This window comes from Leptopilina boulardi, unplaced genomic scaffold, assembly GCF_019393585.1.
Source record: "Leptopilina boulardi isolate dan_hultmark-lab unplaced genomic scaffold, ZJU_Lbou_2.1 LbouV2_368, whole genome shotgun sequence".
Taxonomy (NCBI): domain Eukaryota; kingdom Metazoa; phylum Arthropoda; class Insecta; order Hymenoptera; family Figitidae; genus Leptopilina; species Leptopilina boulardi.
In genome coordinates, this window is record NW_026137938.1 from 3893311 (window position 1) to 3916904 (window position 23594).

Below are 23594 nucleotides of genomic sequence, written 5' to 3' on the forward strand. Positions count from 1 at the left end.
AAAAATTTTTTGAAAATAAAAAAATATATATTTGTTTTTTTTCACCTAGTTGGAAAATTGTAAAAAGATAAGTTAATCTTCAAAACTCCAAGAAAAATAAAAATTATGTTTAAATTTCTATTTAGTAATTAGTTTCTTTTCTTATCTGATTTTCATCATAAATGTTTACAAGTGTCGCGTTATAATTTTCATTCAGTTTGTTCAGTACGTTTCATATAATAAGTGCTATTAACTTCTCTACCATTTTTTGTTTCTAAATCTTAAGGTTAGTAAAAATTAAATAATTTTTTTGTAATTTAAAAAATATTTTTGTTATCATATTTTAAAAATATTTACACTCACAAATTAATTATTTTAAAAATTATAAATTAATTATTACGCTGAAATTGAATTTATAATATTAATCATGGTGAAGAAAATCTATGTCAATATTGATAATTAATTTTCAGAAACTTTTACATATTGTAATAACGAAGTTTAGAATTATATTTTGAATCGCTTTAATCCTTTTCATTATCCGTAAAACTGATAATTATTGACCTCCACTTATCAATTTATACTTTTTTTAAATCGAATAAAGTTTTCATAAAATTCTTCTAAAAATGCAAACCTACAGTTTTAATTAAATTTTATTTTATTTTAAAATCAGGTTAATTAATATTAACAGCGTAAATAAATAATATTTCCTTCGCGATACCGTTTTATCTTTTTTTCATCGCATCTTTCATTTCAATTTTGTTTCAAAGAACTTATTTATTAAAATTTTATAAAATCAACAAATTTTTAATATAATAATATTTATTTATTTATAAACTCATCTCGAAGTCCATATGGACCATAAATGAGATAAATATTAATAATAAATAATTTGAAAAAATAAATTAGAAAATTTTTATTAATTTTTAAATGAATTAAATGAAAATGATCAAGGTCACACAATTTATTTATATATATAGAAGGAAAAGATATCTTTGAACAATTTATGTGAATACTTTCTCCCAACTCTCACAGACATTATAAAAGGCAATGAAACATTTTGAGGATCCGGATCAAAGAACTTGCTTGTTCACCTTTTCTGAAGATCCCTGATTATATATATATATATATATATACGATATATACAAAGTATTTATCTTTTCTGACATATGGAACTAATAAAATTGAATTGAATTTCATGTGATTACAAATGGCCGAAACAAACAATCGATTTCGGCTCTATTTTTAAAATTGACCAATCACGATTTTCTTGATAATATAATTGTTTGTTTGGCAATTTGTAATTTTGGACAAATTAAAATTCGGCGTCTTAAAAATTCGTACAAATGAAAATTCGAAAAAATTAAATTTCGGCGAATTTGGAATTTCGGTTATTTAAAAATTCGATTGAATAAGAATTTTGCTAAATTAAAATTCGCTTATATTAAAATTCTTTTTTGAAAAAAAATAAATCATATTACTATATTGAAATTTTTTAATTTTTTGACAATTTTTTTTAAAATAAAATTTTAATATGTAAAAATATAAAAAAAAATAAAATACTACTCTACGTGATAAAAGCAATTCGAATCGAATTGTCTCGTTTTTCATAGCGAACGTCTTATACTCTTAAAGTATGTAGAGCGAGATGTAGAATGAACGTCAAATTCAAACCACGTATATGATTCCTGCGAGACATTAAAAATTAATATTTTTTTTTTCTTATTTTTCAGAATCCACCATTTGACACATTGGACTCACATTCACAATGCTAATTTCGTCAAGGGACTCGCAAAATCTTCAATCGTATGTAACATTTTTATTTTAATTTTTATTTATTTTTTTTATTTTAAGTCAAAAAAATTTTTATAAATTTGTTTTTTTTTTCGTTAATTTTATTTAATTAGTGTTTTTTTATACATTAATTGTTTAGTAAAACTTAGCAAACTTAATTAGTGTTTGCTTCCTCATAGGAAATATTTTACACCCAGAAAAATAGTATATATTTGTCTCAGAGCTTAATAAATATTTATTTGATTTAAATAAAAAAAATTTATTTACGCCAAATAAATAGGCTAGTAGGCTGTGAGATAAATATACATTTATTTAACTCAAATATATATTATATTTTGTTAAAATCTAAAAAAATTTCTCTGGGTGTAGATTTTAAAGTCTTTTTAAATTTTCTATTATAATTATAGTAGAAAAAAAATATATTTTTTCTATATATTTATAATTTCATTGATGGTGAAATCGCATGATTGTCACACATTTAATTACATCTCTTTCACTTCGAAAAGGAAAATCACAAATTTCTCCTCAATTTTTGTAACTTTCAATTATTTAGGAAACAAAATATGCGGGAAAGCATTAGCTATAAATTCATTAATTAAATAATAGATTGTTTTCTAATTTCGCATATAGTTTAATTCTAATATGTGTTTTAAATGACAAAAAATTAATTACTATTTTAAGCAATTACAATGAAGAAAAAAAATTTTTATTTGATTTGTTACGTCTCAAATAGAGAAATAACTAACGAAATAATATTTTATTTATGGCCGCTCGGTGATTCAGTGAATTCCTGTTTCATTTACAGAGCAAAAGGCTCTGAGCTAAGGGTACAGGAAAGAAAGAGAATAGTGATTTTTAATGACAAGATTACAAATTTATTTAGACAAACATTTAGAGTTATAAAATTGATCATTGAGAGAGAGGGAGTATCCTGAAGCAACCATTCTTGAAATAAGGGGAAGTTAGCATTCCACTGCAACAACACGGAAAAACTTTGTGCAAGAATCATTCCTAAATTTGTTCAGGAACTTGAGGATATGAGAATAATTTAAGAAATCTTATTTATATTTTCTTTGAAAAATTCTAAGCAATATTTCTATAAGAATTGTAGAGAAATTCAAAGACAACTTCCTAAACTCACTACAGAAAGTCTTGAACTTTACGTTTGCGAGAAAAAAAATTTACTCTGGGAGGACTCGATCCCACGTCCTCGAGAGTCCAAAAACTACGCTTTACATCTCTCAGCTACCTTAGCAGCTTATGGTATTATGAATTGGAAACATATTTAACGCAACCAATCCCTGTGTGTCATGCAAAGTCAGGTAATTTCTAAAGTAACAAAAAATAAGGTGCATTTTGATCTATTTTTGCGTCTGTCAGAAAGAAATTTTTTTTTGGAGAAACGGCCTGAAGTATACAAGCTTGTGAGATTCTAAGCTTTCCAAATATTGTTTTCGTTTTTTCCTAGCAATTTTTTTTAAATGATTATTCAAAGTAAAAGTCCATCATTTTTCAGGGGCCTTGAATTTTCTCGCGGATAATAGTGCTTGGTTACTGTAATGTGTCTTTTAAAACAGTTTAAGAAACTTTCAACGCCCAGTGACTGAGATATTCCAATCGCGGCATTAACAAGAAGTCTTCCAATGTCATAATAAAAATACAAGTATTTTCTTAAATGATTTTTGTATTTTTTCTGTAAATTTTGCAGAATTTTTCTCGCGTCCTCATTTTCCTGAACAAATTCAGGAATGATTCTTGAACAAAGTTTTTCCGTGAAGGAATGCAAAAAGGTTACTACAAATTTACAAGAAGTGTATAAAAGATTGGGAGGGGGGGGGTGAAAATATAAAACACTTAACCTTTTAAATTTAGTAGTAAGATGTTTGAAAAAAGGACTAATTATGATAGGAACGTCTGGTACCAGATATATAGTTTAAGAGCTCACAGGAAGGTTGACGAGCCTTTGGTGATGACCACAGAGGTCCGGAGTTCAGTTGACCGTAATGAAACCCAAACAGTTAAATTCTTTCAGAAAAGGAAGAAAAGATGATTTCTAAGTATTATGGGAAGTCACTTTTAACAATTGAAACAGAGATTCTTCTAAGTCGAACTTGAGTATGAAATCGAGCAGAGTACACAGAAAAAACTTGGACTCATTTTTGTTGCAACTCATTTTCTTTTGGGTATCGAAATGAGTATGGGACAAACTTCATGTTATTCAAAATGATATTGGCTGGAATTTGAGATTTCTAAGTTGGCATCATAAGCAGAGTAATTTTGTATTTCAATTATTGTTTCTAATATTTCAACAACACCAGAAAGATTATTTTGACTAGTACGAATATTTAGAAGTTTTTAAATAAAAATTATTTATTATTATTTACGTAGATAATAATTAATTTCATAAGTTTTTAAATTTACCGCTATTATTTAAGTTGGCAGTACCGTTCCTGTTGTCAAAACACATGTTTTCATTTTTCTAACCTAAAAACATATTTCCTTTATTATTTTATTACGCGATTACAAGCAATTTTTAATCAAATATATTAAGTCTAGCGTGTTATTTACTTCTTTGTAATTATTATATTTCATGTTTTTGTGCAAAATTATTCGTTATTTCACAATATTTTTCCATTTTTCTTTTTCTCAAAATGAAACTTGCCTGTTTCATTTTGATACTTTTACCTTAGAACTCGAAATGAGACAACCAGTTTCATTTTTGTTGCGAATCAAATTGAGTATAGAATCTATACTCAATTTGAATTCAGGTTTTTTCTGTGTAACAATGCTTTGACTAGATTTCGTAAATGACGAAGACGTGCTGATACACCAAAATATGAACTGAACTAGCGGCTTCGGTGGCAATTTCTGAACTGGTCTCTCCGTAAAAATGTAGTCCTTTTATACCAAATTTACGTAAGAGAGACTATAAAATTTTATTGTCTTGTGTTGCTTTTTCCACCCTAATATCAGAAGCTAGCCCTATCTCTCTCTCTCTCTTAGAGAGATTATTATAATATTATTAATTATAATAATAATAATAATTAATTATATTTTATCATTATTATAATCTTTTAATGACTATTTATTTTTTATTTCTATTTGTTTTTTATTAATAATGTCAAATACGATGATTATTTGGGGTTATGTTTTGATTTCGTATAACCAAAATGGTTTCCAACATGCCTTTTCTGCTATCACGTGATGACTTAAATCATCGCGCGCATCCAATTTCAAGCGGCAAATTTAAAAATGACTTCTCTTCAATGTTTTTTTCAAACTTCTCTGTAAATCGGGTTGCATATTTCTAAAGTAAAATATACTAAAGTCTGCATAAATTTTAAAAGTTACGGTGACGTGACAGATTCTAGTTAATTTATCAAATAAATATTTACTTGAACCAAATAATTTTTATTTGAATTAAATAAATTGTTTTTGGAACAATAATTTTTGTATTTAATTCAAATTAAATTAAAATTAATTAAATTTTTTTTTTTTAAATGTCCACCATGTTTTTTTGAATCCAATCAAGGTAACCATAGACTTTTGTATAAACATCGGGATAACCTAAAGCGCATGGTTTTCCATAAGAAACAATGCCAATTTGAGTGCCATTCGAAGCAAGTGGTCCTCCAGAATCTCCCTTTAAAAATTAATTTATAGAGTAGAAAAATAATAAATTTAACTATTCTTATAATATTTTTTTTTATTTATTTATTTTGTTATTTATTATATTTGAATTAGTCAGAAATATTAACTAATTTGAATTAGTGATTCACTTTTTGCATTTAAATTGGTTAAATTTTACTCATTTAGTAATTTATCAACAAAAATTGAGTCACTAATTTGAATTTGAATTAGTTAAAATTTTTACTAATTCGGAATTGAGATAAATAAATAAATTTAGAGAATATGTAGTTAATAATTAAAAAAAACTTACATTACAAGCTCCCTTTCCTCCATATGTTAAAGTGCAAAATTGTATTTTTTCAATAACTTGACTAAAATGTCTCTGACATTTATCAGCCGATATGACACTTAATTCGATTTCTTGTAATTTATTAGCAACTGGCTTGTTATTCTAAAAATAAGATTCAAATAATTGCCAATAGTGAATAGTAAATTTTTAATACGATTTCTATGTTTAAATAACTGACTTTTAATAATAAAATATTCTCATCAAATGTTCAACTAAATTATCAATCAATTTTATTTTATTTAAAGACAAATTAAATTACATATATAGTTTTTTATTCTTAATTAATTTCATCTTTTTTTAATAAAATGCTTTCAATTTAATTCATTCGATAAATTTTTTACGTTATATTTAAAAATATTTAATAAATTATTTTAAAAAAATTCTGTTTTTAGATTTAAGTTGAACAAACTTATAAAGAAATAGTTCGCATGAATTTTCCATAAAAATTAATTATAATTTTTATTTTTGAAAATATTTTATTAGAAATAATATTATTTTTGAAACGACAGAAATTCTAATTCACCTAATTTTAATTTGTATAAATTTTAATTTATCTGAATTTTAATATTTATCCGAATTTGTCCGAATTTTTAATTAATTGAAATTTTTAAGACAGCGAATTTACATTTATCCAAAATTATAAATGACTGAATAAACAATCGACAGAAAGATTTTGGCGCAATTTTTTAAAATTCACCAATAAGAAATTAAAAAAAAAATCGTGATTGGTCAATTTTTGAAAATTTTGCCGAAATCTTTCTGTTGATTTGTTTTTTTTCGGTCATTTGTAATTTTGGACAAATGAAAATTCGGCGTTTTCAAAATTTCAATAAAAAACAAATAAAAAATTTGGACATATATTAAAATTCGGTGAATCCGAAATATTATTTTATCAAAAAAAAAAAGAAGAAAATTTTACTTACCGCTAATTGACCCCAACCTGTCAATACAGCATGACCATTATTATAATCAATATCTACATTAGGCAACGCAATCGGTTTTATTGAATCGGTGAATTTAATATCAATTCTTAGTCGAATTAGTGCAATATCGTTAATTTTTTTTTTCGCATCAAAATTTTCATGTACAATAAATTTTTCTACAAGATATTTTTCACCAAGTTCTGATAAATTATTAACACCAGCGACTATTACGTGGCCCTTAATATTTCGTCTAAAATTTATTTATAATATTATTTATTATTTTTTTAATTTAACTGTATTCATATGCTGCACCCAGAGAAATGTTTTATTTAAATCAAATATAATATATATTTGAGTTAAATAAATATTTATTTGAATCAAATAAATATTTATTAAACTCTAAGACAAAAATATCATTTCTCTGGGTTGTGTGAGAGGAATATTAATGGATTTCTTACCCAGAAATACAATGAGCTGCTGTTAAAATATAACGTTTGTTAAGAATACTACCGCCACCAAGAAATCCTCCAAAATAATCTATATGTACCTGATATGGATATTTTCCTTGCGGCACATCTGAACCACCAACCACTCGGGCAATTGGTGAAGCTATTTTTTTTAAATTTCAATTATTAAATTACTTTTTTTTTTTCAATAAATCATAAAAATTAAAAAATTTTCAATGATCTTAAAAATTGTCCATAGACAATTAATTAAATTAATAATTTAATTAATAATTAAATTTATACTTTAATTAATAATTTAATTAATAATTTTTTTAATAATTGTATTAATAATTTAATTAATAATTTTATTAATTAATTAAATTAATTAATTAAATTAATTAATTTAATAAGATCGTTAAGTAGAAATAAATAAGAAAATCCCCGTTGATGAATAAAAATTTGATTTTCTTTTATAATTTTAACTAAATATTTTACTTACCTGAACTAAATGTAAAAACACTGAAAATTATAACAACTATTAACTGCATCATGTTTGTTAAAAAAGTGTGAAAAATTTCTAGAGGTATTCATATTCCCTGGCAATTATATCTTGATCATAAAACATTTGAATAATGTTCTTTGCGGAAAATGATATTGTTATCTGTTAGTTTATAAGAAGAATGATAAAAATCATTATTTCCTCAATATACTGTATTGATGGGTCACTATAATTTAAATTCACTGTTTCCGTTTTTTGCAAAGCGAAATTTAAAAAAGAATTCTACTTACTTTTTTTTTAATATAAATTTATATTTTTTTTTTATTGTAAAAATATATTTTTTTTTATTGTAAAAATATATTTTTTTTGTGTATAATCTCTTTTAGTTTTTTTTTTTTTTTTTCATAAAGAAAAAAGTATTTTTCTAAGAAGAAATTGTTTTTCCCTTAGTAAAACTCATTTCGTATAAGTCGTATTTTTTTTTCCATGACAGGAGAATGCTTATCATGACCTATACAAATCATTTCGACATAAGTAACATTTTTTGTTCTTGGTAATTTGATTAAAAAGAAAATCAAATGACTTTTATTTAATAAAGTCGCATTGCTAACTAAAACGTTTAGTTATGGTATATTACCAAAAAAATATTTTTCTTGCCTCAACAAAATTTTAATTGTCACACTCAGAGAAATGGTATAATTATTTCCGAGCCTACTAACTCATTTATTTGTTGCAAATATATTTTATTTCATTGAAATAAAAAATTTATTTGAGGCAAAAAAAATTTATTTCTGACAAATAAAACTTTTAAATAAGTTAGTAGGCTCTGAGACAAATATACGTTTATTTAACTCAAATATATTTTATTTGGTTCAAATAAATCATTTCTTTGCGTGCACAATTGTACTTTGCTTGGAACAACTAAAATTATAAAGAGAATTTTGTTATCTTAACTATATACAATTGTAACTAAAACTAAAATTTTAGTTTAAATAAGTTTTGTTGACAAAATCAAATTCTTTTTTCGAAATATATATTTATTCACCTAGAGAAATATTTTATTTGAACCAAATATAATAATATATTTGATTTAAATAAACGTATATTTGTCTCAGAGCCTATCTATTTATTTGACGTAAATAAAAATTTTATTTATGACAAATAAAATTAAATTCATTTAACCTACATAGGATATCTATGGATCTTTTATATATAGATCAAATAATTATTCGTGCGAATAGCTTAAAAGGTTCAGAAAAATAAAATTAAAAGTTATCTAATCAAACTCATCCTGTTGAATACAATAGTAGACTTAGATTTGTTGGAAATCAATTGAGCCTATATCAATGTCAGTAGATCACAGAGAGTTAGCTCAAAAATTTCTGATGTCAGTTTCGCTTTAGAATTTCGTGATAAAACATTAAAAAAAAAAAAAATTTATCTCAGTGTCTGTTAAAAAAAAAAAAATACTTCATAAAAAAATGACAACTAATAAAATCTCATCAAAAATCATCAACGATGAGAAAATTTATTGGATACCAACAAATTCTTTAAAAACACTTTCATCTTCATTGTCAAATAATCATGTTGACAATGCCATTGCAATGTTTATTGGCAGTAAAGTCAAGAAAAAATCCAATGACACTATTATTCTTGAGCCACCAAAAATAAATTTCTTGGAAATTTGCAAGTATATAATAATAATTATTATCATTTTTGATTTTCATAAAAATTATTAATTCAAATTTTTTGATTTTGGAAGTGTATATGTATTTTTATTAGAAATAATTATAATTATTTTTTAGACGAATTTTTAATTTTCGAATTAAAATTTTACAGAGTTTCTTTTTATATAGGGGAATAGTGTCAGGGTTGGACACAGTTTTGGTTTTTTTTTTAAAATATTTTGTTTAGATAAATTTAGTCAATTGTGGTATATGGGTGGAAAGATCTACAAAAGAGGAACACTTTTGCTGTGGACCGTAAATTGATTGGTCCAAAATTAAAAAAGTTATAAACATTTAAAAAAAAAAAATCTAGTCAGCCTTGGACTTTTCAGTCAGGGTTGGACACTTTTTGAAAATCGAAACGCATTATTGGTAAAAACGTAAAATAACATTTGTAATGTTTTTTATTCTTATTTTTTCATGTTTATCTTTACTTATTGTTTACAAATTGTAAAGCTTCATGGGTTTAAAAAAGGAATGAACTCAAATTACAAAAAATAACGCTTTATTGTTCCAAATAACTCGAATGAAATGATGAACAAAATTTATACAATTTAAGTATTATTTTTCTAATATCTTTGGCACAATTTTGCACTGAAATATCAATAAAATAAAATTTATTTATAAATTGTGTCAAATTTATAATTAATATGGGTGTCCAACACTAACTGTATAAAGTGTGCAACCCTAACTAGAAGCATCATTTTCGTATTGTGCTAACCATAACCAGACATGTTTCGCGATTTGATTTTTCACTTCATTTTTTTTTTCAATCATAAACCCCACATTACATGGAATAAACCTTAACTTGACGATTTCTTGTTTTCTTTATTCATTTTTTATGTTTAATCACATCGCTCACAAAACTTTTTTCGTTTCTACAAATGCACCGACGTCACAGCAGACGCTACTTCATTTTTTTTTAATCATAAACCCCACAATACATGCAATAAACTTAACCTGACGATTTCTTGTTTTCTTTATTCATTTTTTATGTTTAATCACATCGCTCACAAAATTTTTTTCGTTTCTACAAATGCATCGACGTCACAGCAGACGCTACTTTTGATTCTCCAAAAATGTAATGCCACAAAATGTTAGGTTACACTACTAGAAGATTCGTCACGTACGCACACAGGTGGCGCTAGTGTTCTTATTTAAAAAAAGCCAAGTGTCCAACCCTCACACTATTCCCCTACTAATTTTTACATAATAACAAAATTTTTAGCTGCCGAATTTTAATTTGTCCAAAATTACAAATGGCCGGAAAAAAAACAATCGACAGAAATTTATTTTATTAATTTATAATTTATTTTCCATGAAAATAGAATAAAAGGGTTAAATTTTTATATTTTTTTGCTCTATTTTCATTGAAAAATGAAGAAAAAAAGGGATAAAATTTCTTTTTTTTTTTACTAATTTCGGTTGTGTCAATCAAATATGTCTGTCGTACACTCGTATGGTTGCCATGGTAACAGTTACCATAGAAACCGTTTCCATAGAAACTGCTTCCATAGTAACCGTTTCCATAGCAACCGTTTTCATGACAACTGTTACCACAGCAACGGTTTCCATGGCAACCATTACAATGGCAACCGTTACCATCCAAACGTTACTTTAGCATATATATAATTTGTCAAATCAAAAATACTTTATAAAATTTTATTTTTGTAATTTGGTAAATTAAAAATACAAACTATTTTTTTTCGTCCAATTTTGTGTGTGTGTGACGGGGGCGGGTTATAAATTGCAGGTGCGAATGCGGTTTCATTTTGAAAGTCGCAAATGTCTTTGTTGAAGGTTTACGGGGGAAAACTGTTTCTTGAAGAACATGTTACACTTGACGACACGTATCACGTTTTTAGTGTCGAAACTCTGTCAGAGTTCCGAATAACGTAACAAGTGCTACGTGAATGACATACAATGTTAGCAAAGAAAAATAAAATTGAATAATAGAATAAACTATTTTCACAATGAAACATAAAAAGTAACACCGGTGGTAAAAATTGAAATATGTCTATAAAATATATTTCTATTAAAAAAAAAATACAATTTAACCGAAACTTGTTTTTAAAATATTTTTCAATTTTCCTAATTATTCTTAACTTTTTGTTTTTATGCCAAAATTAGTTTTATTATTAGTTAATATTATAAAATAATAAATAATTAATAAATAATAAGAATAGAAAGTTTTTTATTTTTTAATGGAAATTGTGAAATTTTTCTTCTTTTATTTTAAAAATTGAGCTTGATACACGAATAAAATTTATTATATTTGCATATATTTGCGCATATAAGATTTAAACTTTAGTAAAAGAGACTTTAACTAGAGGCTTTAGTTTAAATCCGCGCGTTGGGTTTGCTTGCCCTTTTCCTATTTCCAAGTAGAATTATTGTGGGTGTTACATTATTAATAAGGAAATATCTCCGCTATTTACAAGATTTATAATATTTATTTTTTTAAAAGTGAAATTTTTTTTTTTTTAATTTCTTCTTAGTGTATAATAGTATTGGAAGAATATTTCTTTTTTTTACGCCATATTAAATTATTCCACATTTATTAATTCCTGTTATACGATTACACGTGAGAAACTATTGTAGGTCGTATTGCCGTCTGTCTGGCGCTTCCCTTATCTCCTCTTTATATTAGCTGTCGCATAAATTTTAATTTAAAAAATTATAAATAATTATTTTAAAAAAATAAAAATATATAATTACAAAGTTATTTAAATAATTAATTTTTGCAATTAAAGAAAATTTTTTTTATATAAAAAAAATTGAATTTGTTTTTGCAAATATTATATATATATATATATCAATATGTGTTTGATGTATATATGTTATCTTAACAAGAAAGGAAGTAACTGGTCTCTACGTTTGTCTCCATTAAAATCCTCTTACCTATATCAGACACGTTCCGCAACCCCCAGAAGAGCCCGATTTTTCACTGCCACGCTGACCCAAGTTACCTGAATAGTTTATAGCAAGACTGCGAGCGTTATCCTTCTTCTGCCAAATAAATCGCAATAGTGAGTTAGATATTCCATATAAGTAAACTTGGAGAACCATGGAATTGCAAACATAACACATACCAGTAACGAAATCATTTTATTTTTTGTTTTTAAAGACAATCTATATATCATTCCTATAATAATTAGAATTTTATGTGGAAAAAGAATATTTATCTGAGACAGCAAAAGATTTCACTGAAATAGCAAAAGTTTTAATATTGTTTCAGTTATAAGGAGATTCATTAATATAATCTCAATATAAAAAGTAGTTTTTAACAGAACTGAAAATATTGTATCAAAAATTAACTACTACGCCAGTAGTAAGCCATAATTACCCCAGTATTATGCCAGTACTATGCCAGTAATACGCCAGTACTAGGACAATATTACGCCAGTACTAGGCCATTACTAAGCTAGTATTACCCACTACTAGGCCAGTATTACACTAGTAATAGGACAGCATTATGCCAGTATTACGCCAGTATTACGCCAGTACTAGTCCATTACTAGGCTAGTATTACCCCAGTACTAGGCCAGTATTACTCCAGTATTAGGCCAGAATTACCTCAGTATTACGCCAATATTACGCCAGTACTAGGCCATTACTGGGCTAGTATTACCCCAGTACAAAGACAGTACTAGGCCAGAATTACCCCATTATTACGCCAATATTACGCCATTACTAAGCTAGTATTACCCCAGTACTAGGCCTGTATTACACCAGTACTAGGCCAGTATTACGCCAGTATTACATCAGTTTAGGCCAGTACTAGGCCAGAATTACCCAAGTATTACGCCAGTACTAGGCCATTACTAGGCTAGTATTACCCCACTACTATGCCAGTATTACACTAGTACTAGGCCGGTATTACTCCAGTACTAGGCCAGAATTACCTCAGTATTACGCCAATATTACGCCAGTACTAGGCCATTACTATGCTAGTATTACCCCAGTACTAAAACAGTATTAAGTTAATATTACGCCAGTACTAGGCCAGAATTACCCCAGTATTACGCCAATATGACGCCATTACTAGGCTAGTATTACCCCATTACTAGGCCTGTATTACACCAGTTCTAGGCCAGTATTACGCCAATATTACCCCAGTTTACGCCAGTACTAGGCCAGAATTACCCAAGTATTACGCCAGTACTAGACCGTTACTAGGCCAGTATTACGCCAGTATTACCCCAATATTACGCCAGTACTAGGACAATATTACGCCAGCACTAGGCCATTACTAGGCTAGTATTACCTCAGTACTAAGACAGTATTAGGTCAGTATTACACCATTACTAGGCTAGTATTACCCCACTACTAGGCCAGTATTACACTAGTACTAGGCCAGTATTACCCCAGTATTACGTCATTACTAGACCAGTGATTCCCTAGTATTACGCCAGTACTAGACCAGTATTACACCAGTACTAGACAATTACTAGGTCAGTATTACGCCAGTATTACGCCAGTATTACGCCAGTACTAGGCTAAAATCACCCGGTATTACCCTAGTATTACCCAATACTAGACCATTACTAGGCCAGTATTACCCCAGTACTAGGCCAGTATTACGCAACTTTTACCCCAGTATTACACAAGTACTAGGCCATTATTAGGCCAGTCTTACCCCAGTATTACGTCAGTACTGGCGCTGTTCCATATTCAATATATATGTGAAGAAAAGGACTTTAGAAGCAAATGAATTATAGGTTATGTTTACGACAGTTTTACCTTTAAAACTTTCTTTTTGTTTCAGTAATATCAAAATGAATTTTTTTATCGTTTATTTTTGATATAATGAAGATCTTAAACATGGTTTGCATTAAGAGTTGATTCACTTTGTGTATTTTCACTTTAAAATTTCAGAACTTAACCTATATTTTTTTGCTTCTAAAGTCCCTTTCTTCTTTTGTGATAATTATTAAAAACACTGATAAAACATTGCAATGTGATTTTTTTAAAGTTTCAGCAAGCGATAAAAGTTTTTATATATAAATATACAAAAAAAAACTTATAAAATTGAACGCCTATATAGATCTTCCGGTATGATACATATATATATGAAAAATTCCTATTGCACAAAATACCAAGTGACGGTTGTCTTTGAACTTTTCTATTACCATTTTGAGTACTTCATTTCAGTATACCTATTTTTCTTTCTTTCTCATCTCGTTCGCTATATGTATATATAGTTTTTTCTCATTTACATCGCGTGGACTAAAGTTTGACCAACTTTTCGTTCTCACAACGAAAGAAACTGGAAAATGTCTGAAAATTATAATTTGCCTGCGAGGAAAACAATATTTACATAATACTGCAAAAGTTTTATTCAACGATTTTATTGTTATATATATATATATATATATATATATATATATATATATATATATATATATATATATATTGTGACGCTCCACGAGAAAAAGGACTTTTCATAAAAAAAAATTTTAGGTTATGTTTACCGATAATTTAACCTTTAAATAAGTTTTTAAATAAAAAGAATCAAAAATAGTTATTTATTGAATTTTTCGAATGTTATGAAATAAATACTTTTTTTTTATTAAGAGTTATATATACCACTTAAAAAATCATAAATATAACCTAAAAATTTTTTTTACCACAAGGTCCCTTTTCTCATGAAGCGTCATGTATGTATACATTTATTTGAAAATTTCTGAATTTTTCAATAATAATTCTATTTGATAAAATAAAATTATTTTTGTAAATGAAAAATTAGATGTCGTATTAAACATGCTGTTGAGTTTAACAACACTGTGATAGGAATTTATAGTTGTGTATATATATATATATATGAGAAGCTTTTCTCATATTCCACGTAATCTTTCATCGTTCTTGACAGGTTAAATACTATCTTCTGACAAGTCTCTAAGAGAAACAGTCTCACCAAAAGAATTTTTCTCAAAAGAAAATGTACATACTGTATATATATAGGCTTCAGTAAGCATATTTTCTTTTCAAAACAATTTACGTTTTATATATAGAAAAATTATTAAAAATTTGTTCTGACATGCGGAACCTTAAACTAAATTTTAAATTATGTTTAATGCTATAGTTTTACCATAATTAAACGCTTATTTTTTAAATCAAAATCAGTTTTTATTAAATATTTTCACATAAACATAACCTAAAATTTTGTTTACCTTAAGGTCCCTTTCACCATGTCAGGACACAGGTATTTAAAAAAAATTTTAAATACGGTAATCTAAACCTAATATAATGAAATTATTATGTTTATTATTTTTTATACATATATATATATATATCAATAAAAATATATATATATATGTATGTGTTTAGACATTTTCATATTTTCTTTGGCTTCTTTACCTTTTCCAAGATCGTACACTTGGCTATGAAAATAAAAGATAAAGCCAAGGAAGAAGAAACGTTTCCCAAGAGGATTTCCGTGTTTCCAACGAATATTACTAAGGTTCCTAAGGTGAATAGAAAGTACGAAAGCGAAAAAAATCAAATAGTATACCTATATATAGGGAACAAATGCGTAGAATCCAAGAGCATTTCTAAAAAGTTGAATTTTAAATTGTTTTTTAATATTTTTGAATAATTTCAAAAAAAAAAAACAATAGGATCCCAATATTCGCATATGAAACACTAAATCCGGTAGGGGACACAATAGAAACCCCTTTTCAGGATTAAAATCGATTAAAACCGGGGCCTAATCAGGGCCAGGTTTAGCCCAGGTCAGGTTCCATGTTTCAACCAGGTCAGGGCCAGGTTGATTGATTTCTTTAGTGTCATATGATTTTGCCCTTCAATATAGTATTCTGATCTTCTGTGTAAAGTATTTACAAAGTTGGAGAAATAGTAAATAGGCTCAGGCAGGGCTCTGGCAAGGGCCACCGTTAGGAAGCTCATATGAAACACTAAATATCCAGATTTGATCTCAAAATAAGCCCTATTCTAGCCTGCCTATAACCAGGGCCCCACTAGGGCCTAGTGTGGCCCCGGTCGGGTTTCCTATTTAGTTCCAGGTGAGGTACACAATTGTCGAATTTCTGCTAGAGTGTCATACAATTTTGCCATTCAATATAGAATCCTGTCATTAATAAATTTACACACGTTGCAGAAATTGTGAACTGGCTCTGGCAGGGCCCGGCCAGCGCCTGGTTTGGCTCCAGTTAGGTTCCCTGTTTCATTCAGATTAGAGCCAGGTTTGCGAATTATGCCACTTGTGTAGAAATTCGCTAATCTGATTCTGAACTAGACGAAACAGGGAATCCGGTTGGGGGCCACTCTAGGCCCTGTCAGAGCCCGTTTACAATTTCTGTACGTGTGTAAATCACTTAAAAGTAGGATTCTCTATTAAACGGGAAAAAAGCGTATTACACTCTTGCGGAAATTCGCTAATTGGCTCTAACCTGGAAGTAAACAAAGAACCCGATCAGGGCCACACTAGGCCCTAGTGGGGCCCTGCCTGAGCCTGTTTACTATTTCTCAATATTTGTAAATTCTTCACACTGAAGGGAAGAATACAATATTAAAGAACAAAATCTGATGACACTACCGTGCATAAATTTGTCAACCTGGCCCTGACCTGGTTGAAACAGGGAACTCGACCTGGGCCAAACCATGCGCTATGCTGGCCACGGTTATAATAGGACTGAAATACGAGTTTCTTCTGTGGTTTCATTAGGATTTAAGGTTTCCCTATGTGGGCTTTGTCAGGGCCCAGAACAAAAATGTTGAACAGGGCCTAGTGTGTTCCCCTGTTTAAAAACCAGGTCAGAGCCAAGTTGGCAAATTCTGCCCTGGTAATAAATGTAGTTAAAATTTGTTTATTTCATACAATTGTTGATGTTATAATTTGCTTTCTGTTTAAAATTGTTCGCTAATTGTAAAAATCATATCTAAAAAAAATTAATATTGGCGCAGTACTGGGCCAGTACTGGTGTACTGTGCCAATAGTGAAATCTGACAATTTTTGGTAGGGTATTTATACAAAAGTATTCCCTACCAAAAATTGTCAGTATTTACTACTGGCGCAGTACTGGCGTAGTAAATTCTTTACAGTATAATTATCGAAAACTTGTTGTTTAGGGGAAAAAAAGATATACCTGGAACAGCGAAACGTTTCACTGTAGTAGCAAAAATTTTTTACTTATTTCAGCTAAATCTTTCGCTATTCTAGTGAAACATTTCATTGTTTCAGATAAATCTTTTTTTTTCGTGTTATTTTTGAAAAAAAAAATTTTTTTTTTTAAATTGAATTTATATAGCAATTTGTGCGATATGAAGGATCCCTGTAGAACCGATCGAGACAAGAAAAAATGCTTTGCAATGTACTCACCAGAGGACAACAGTAGGTTATTTTACCAGCAATGGGGAACCTATCACTTTCCTGAGTTCGGCCTTGAAGACCTTTCATTTAATAATACCAACGTGGGGAAAGTTAGAAGTCGACATATTGTCCTCATATTGAACAGAATCAACTGTTTCAAGTGCGCAAGACATCTCGCGCAGTCTCATTGACCAGACCTAGTGGACTAATGGTCTTCGACACGAACGAAAACCAAATCAGTCTGAGAAGTCTTTAGAGTGTGTGCCCAACGGCGGAAAATCGTTGTGTCCTTTAAAATAAAAAAAGAAAAAAAAAGAAAGAAAGAAACAAACAAAAAAAAGAAAAGAAAAAGTAGAGAAAAAAAATATTCCTTAAATTAAATTTCAAATTATAATAACGCGACCTCGTAAGAGCGTCGGGTAATTCTTCGTCTAAACTGCAACTGTTCTTCGGTTCGAGGACTCAACAACAAGAAATCAACTCGTTTTCCCGTCTTCGCAGCAAGTCGACGACGACAAGGTGAGTCGTTGTAGTTTTGCAGTGGCGACGCGCCTTTTACAACCATGTACTATATATATATATATATATATATTACGCGACTTATCAAATAATCGATCGAAAATTCCTCGTTCCATTTTTTTTCCAATTTTTCTCCCTCTCCCCTCTCTAATTTTCATAACACATTTTAAACTCGCTCCACTTTTTCCACCAAATAATATTTTATGTCTTCAAAAAAAAAAAAAAAAATTTTTTTATGCACAATCAATACACATTATAATCTAGAACAAGAAGGTAACTCGTACACATGTTTGGATTTTTAAATCCAAGCATGTTCTACGTGTTTCCATCTTAATCAAACGGAATTATTCAAGATGTAAGAAAAAAAAAACCAGATCAAACCGGTAACAATTTATTTTATTTTTTTTTTTAAAACAGAAAGAGAAAGAGAATTTTTAGGAATGCAGAAGTAACCGGAAGGAACAGAAATTTCCCGCGCAGAGTGCAATCGATAATGAAAGTTCGAGGTCACTCGCTTTTGTCGTCATTAGAATTTTTTTTTCTTCAAAAAAAAAAAGTTGTATTTATATTGATTGTCCAAAATTGGTTAAATGTCGTTAGTTCACTGCGGTAAAACAGAAAAAAAAAATTATTATATATCCAATTGTGTGACCCCATCTCATATTATCAAAAAAAAAGGAATTTCCTTCATGCATTAAATGTCATATGACACAATGCGGGCAGATTTTTATCTGGGATATATGATTCAATATTTTGCGAATATATAACTTTATGAATCCGCAAGGCCGTTGGGGGGATTCAAGGCCAACAATCAACTGACACAAATGTGAGACATCGTCATTTGTTGATATAGTCCGGTTTAATAATGTCATTTCATTTTGTTAAGAGACGTTATCTTCTTCTTTTTTTTGTATGTTTTATTTTTTTATGAGTACATTTTTTTTGAGGTGGTTCAACTCATTGTGACATAACCTCAAAATGATATTCATTTGTTATTTTTTTTTGTAATTAGGGATCCACTAATTCAAAAATTAAGTAATTGAAAATTTACATTAATTTTTGGTAAAAACATTAATTTTTTAATTTTGCTACCAATTACTGAAGTTTTAGTAAAAAAAAAAAAATAAGAAACAATTTTCACTAAATTTTAGTTAAATATTACTATTTGATCTAGTAATAATTACTAACAAGTATTTTGTGAAAAAATTAGTAATTAGTAGGAAAATTTTTACGGAAAAATTAGTAACAATTTTTAACTAATTTTTAGTAAAATAATTCTATTTAATTTAGTAAGAATTACTAAAAAAAAAGTTTTACTAAAAAATAGTTTTACTAAAAATTAGTAATAATTATTAATAAAGTCTTAATAATAGAATATAATTTTAGTAATATTTTACTAAAAATTAGTGAAAATTGTTACTAATTTTTAGTAAAATATATATTTGATTTTGATACTAATTACTAATGTTTATAGTAAAAAATAAGTAAAAATTTTCCACTAATTTTTAGTGAAACTTTAATATTTCATTAGGTAATAGTTAGTAATAAATTTTTAGCAAAAAAATTAGTAACAATTTTCACTAACTTTTAGTTAAACATTACTATTTGATTTAGAAAAAATTACTAACAAATTTTTAGTTAAAAAGTAAAAAACAATTTTCACCAATTTTTATTAAAATATTTATACATATTTGATTTTTGTACTAATTACTATAGTGAAAAATTTGTAGAAATTTTCATACTAATTTTTAGTAAAACATTAATATTTGAATTATTAATAATTATTTATAAAGTTTTACTAAAAATTAGTGAGAATTTTCACTAATTTTTAGAAAAATTTTACTATATATTTGATTTTGGTACTAATTAATAAAGTTTTTAGTAAAATTTTTTACTAATTTTAAATAAAACATTACTATTTGTTTTAGTAATAATTACTAAAAAAATTTTAGTGAAAAAATTAGTAACAATTTTCACTAATTTTCAGTAAAATACTACTACAAATTTAATTGTGATACTAATTACTAAAGTTTTAGTAAAAAATTTAGGAACAATTTTCATTAATTTTTAATAAAATATTACTTTTTAATTTAGTAATAATTTCTAATTAAGTTTTTTACTAAAAATTCGAAAGAATATTTATTAATTTTTAGTAGAATTTTACTATATATTTTATTTTAATATTATCTTACTAAAGTTTTAGTAAAAAAAATTGTTAGAAATTTTCACTCATTTTTAGTAAAATTTTACTATATATTTAATTTTTGCACTAATTATTAAATTTTTTACTAAAAATTAGTATGAATTTTTACTAATTTTTTAGTAAAACTTACTATTTAACTCAGTAATAATTACTAAAGTTATAGTAAACAATTAGAAACAATTTTCAATAATTTTTAGTAAAATAGTACTAAATACTTGATTTTAGTACGAATTTTTAGTAAAATTTTACTATATATTTGATTTTGGTACTAATTAATAAAGTTTTTAGTAAAATTTTTAACTAATTTTAAGTAAAACATTACTATTTGTTTTAGTAATAATTACTAAAAAAAATTTTAGTGAAAAAATTAGTAACAATTTTCATTAATTTTTAGTAAAATACTACTACAAATTTAATTGTGGTACTAATTACTAAAATTTAAGTAAAAAAATTAGGAACAATTTTCATTAATTTTTAATAAAATATTACTTTTTAATTTAGTAATAATTTCTAATTAAGTTTTACTAAAAATTCGAAAGAATATTTATTAATTTTTAGTACAATTTTACTATATATTTTATTTTAATATTAATTACTAAAGTTTTAGTAAAAAAAAATTGGTTGAAATTTTCACTCATTTTTAGTAAAATTTTACTATATATTTAATTTTTGTACTAATTATTAAATTTTTTTACTAAAAATTAGTATGAATTTTTACTAATTTTTAGTAAAACTTACTATTTAACTCACAATCAGTAATAAGTACTAAAGTTATAGTAAATAATTAGAAACAATTTTCACTAATTTTTAGTAAAATAGTACTACATACTTGATTTTAGTATGAATTTTTAGTAAAATTTTACTATATATTTGATTTTGATACTAACTACTGAAGTTTTAGTAATAAAAATAGTAAAATTTTTCAATTAATTTTTAATAAAACATTACTTTTTGATTTTGGTACAGATTACTAAAACTTTTTGTAAGTTAGTAAAAAATTTGTAACAATTTTAAGTAATTTGAGTTAGTGGATGATATTTAAATGTATATATATCATATTTCGTATGTGTTAGTTTTTTTTTCTTTTTTTTTTTTTTAAAGAATGATTTTGTTGACAAAAACCCATTCAACTGTATACAGGTAGAGTGTGAGATATATATATTTGCTTGAAGAAACCTTCAATAATGATATTTGCAAGTGTCTTCAATATTCATATGCATGTTAGAAAATCCTTGAATCTTTGTGAAAAATATATTTTTCAAAAAGTTTTGCAACTCTTCATATTTTATTTTATTTTTTTTTTTTTCGTTTCTTTCTCGATATTTGACTTTCTATTTTTATAAAAAATTTATTTCAAAATATTATTATTGTTGTTAACAAATACCTATTATTATATATATTATCTGATGAGGAATTTTTTTTTTTTTTTTTTTTACGACGAGAACTCATTATCATTCAGAATTCTTCACAGAAAACAATAGATGTGTTGTAAAAATTAAGGCGTGTCCTTCCGGTCAATTTAAATAATACTAATAATTGAATGTTTATATATATATATATAAATATTTGTAAATAATAGAAGTTTGTTTTAATATAATTCTCTCTTTCTCTTTCTCTCTGTTATGTATATATATGGTTCGATTTTGTTATTCAAGAAAACAAAATTATATTTATATTGTAAAACTGTTTCTAAAAGTATAGTGGGAATATAATTTTGTTTTTTAAATGTTATAAACAAAAAAAAAAAAAAAATAGTAATTGAAATGGTTAGACGGAGATTTTGAATTTCAACATCCGATACAATTCCGTGAGTTTGACAAAATAAAATTCATTTTGCATGTAATTTTCATTTTTTCATTGTGATGAAAAATCATATATTTTTTTTGGCCATTTTACTCTTCATTATTAATTGTTTGGAATATGTTAATTTTGTGAAATAATTTGATTTATTAGTATCAGTGAGAAAAAAAATTTATTTGTTTTAAATAATCGATTACTTGAATTTAAATAAATATTTACTTGAATCAAATAATTTTTGAAATGTAATAATTAAATTAAATAAACTTTATTTGAACCAATAATTTCTTTGAAACAAATACCATTTAATTGATTCAATATAATTATTTAATCCAAGTAAATATTTAGTTGGTTCAAATAAATATTTATTTGATCCAAGTAAATATTTAGTTGGTTCAAATAAATATTTATTTGATCCAAGTAAATATTTAGTTGGTTCAAATAAATATTTATTTGATCCAAGTAAATATTTATTTGGCCATACTTGATTTAATATTTAAAAAAAAATTTAATTCAATTGTTAATAATTATTTTTCAATACAAAATATGTTAAATATTTTGCATTATCATTTTATCTCTAAAGTTAGACAATTTTTTAATGAAGAGTTATACCCACATATGGCATTTGAGACAAGTTATAAATTATTTTCGCAATTACACTGCAACTGGGCTGCCGCCACGCATGCAAATCTCTGTGTATATTAAATAAGAACAAAAAAAAAAAAGTATATAAAAAATTTTAGCACGTAACAAATATATCGCATGTTTATCAAATAAATGTTTTCCTATTTTTATTTTTATTTTATTATTATTTATTGAACAGTTGTACGAAAAAATTTTTCAAGATATTGGTAATTGATTTTTTTCATTTTTTTAATAAATATTTTATTTACATAAATTTTATAGCAAAAATTAAATTTCTAGTAATAAATAATAATTTATAAAAAGTAACTATATTGTGGACGTCCGCATGAAAATGAACCCTTTTTGGTACTATTGGACTATATAGGCAAATTTCTGACTAAATTTGGAAAATTTTGAGTGGTCTTAGACCTTTTTAAGTGAAAAATTCGCAAAGTTACAAGGATTCAAAGTTAAAAGTGCCAAAACACTATGAAATACACCCAGAGAGAAATTATATATTTGTCTCACCAGTCTAATAAATATTTATTTGATTCAAATAAATATTTATTTGATTAAATAAATTTTTATTTGATTCAAATAAATATTTATTTGATTTAAATAAATTTTTATTTGATCCAAATAAATATTTATTTGATTTAAATAGTAAGCTGTGAGACAAATATACGTTTGTTTAATTCAAATATATTATATATTTGGTTAAAATAAAATGGGTGCTATACAAAATATTTACTTAATTCTTATTGCGATTTTTTTT

General features: G+C 26.2%; 2 protein-coding genes across 10 annotated transcripts in view; one reads left to right on the plus strand and one right to left on the minus strand.

The window, feature by feature from the left end:
• LOC127287146 (protein NDRG3) overlaps positions 1–23594 on the plus strand; it is an 82232-nt gene that overhangs the window by 27521 nt on the left and 31117 nt on the right. For 3 of the 9 annotated variants that reach the window (XR_007843844.1, XM_051313930.1, XM_051313933.1), the window contains exon 1: positions 17811–18195. Coding sequence is in view for 1 of the 9 variants with exons in the window: in XM_051313936.1 (XP_051169893.1) it covers positions 1745–1782 (38 nt within the window). In the remaining 8 variants the exon portion in view is untranslated. Of the gene's footprint in view, positions 1–1709; positions 1783–17808; positions 18196–22169; positions 22206–23594 lie in introns of those variants that run through there. The other 6 variants (XM_051313931.1, XM_051313934.1, XM_051313938.1 and 3 more) reach the window with 4 other exon arrangements.
• LOC127287166 (chymotrypsin-2-like) lies at positions 5267–7669 on the minus strand. The gene is made up of 5 exons (XM_051313962.1): positions 7618–7669; positions 7131–7281; positions 6673–6778; positions 5711–5851; positions 5267–5413 (listed from the first exon to the last, which is right to left on the minus strand). Exons 1-5 carry the CDS (start codon positions 7667–7669, stop codon positions 5267–5269), a joined length of 597 nt encoding a protein of 198 aa, XP_051169919.1.

Bases quoted from the DNA above. Each gene is read 5' to 3' on its own strand.
- LOC127287166 (XM_051313962.1), bottom strand. From the start codon at position 7,669: ATGATGCAGTTAATAGTTGTTATAATTTTCAGTGTTTTTACATTTAGT. The intron at 7,282-7,617 runs GTAAGTAAAATA...TAAAAAAAATAG, and splicing joins TGTTTTTACATTTAGTTCAG to CTTCACCAATTGCCCGAGTG. The intron at 5,414-5,710 runs GTAAGTTTTTTT...TAATTTTTAAAG, and splicing joins GAGGAAAGGGAGCTTGTAAT to GGAGATTCTGGAGGACCACT.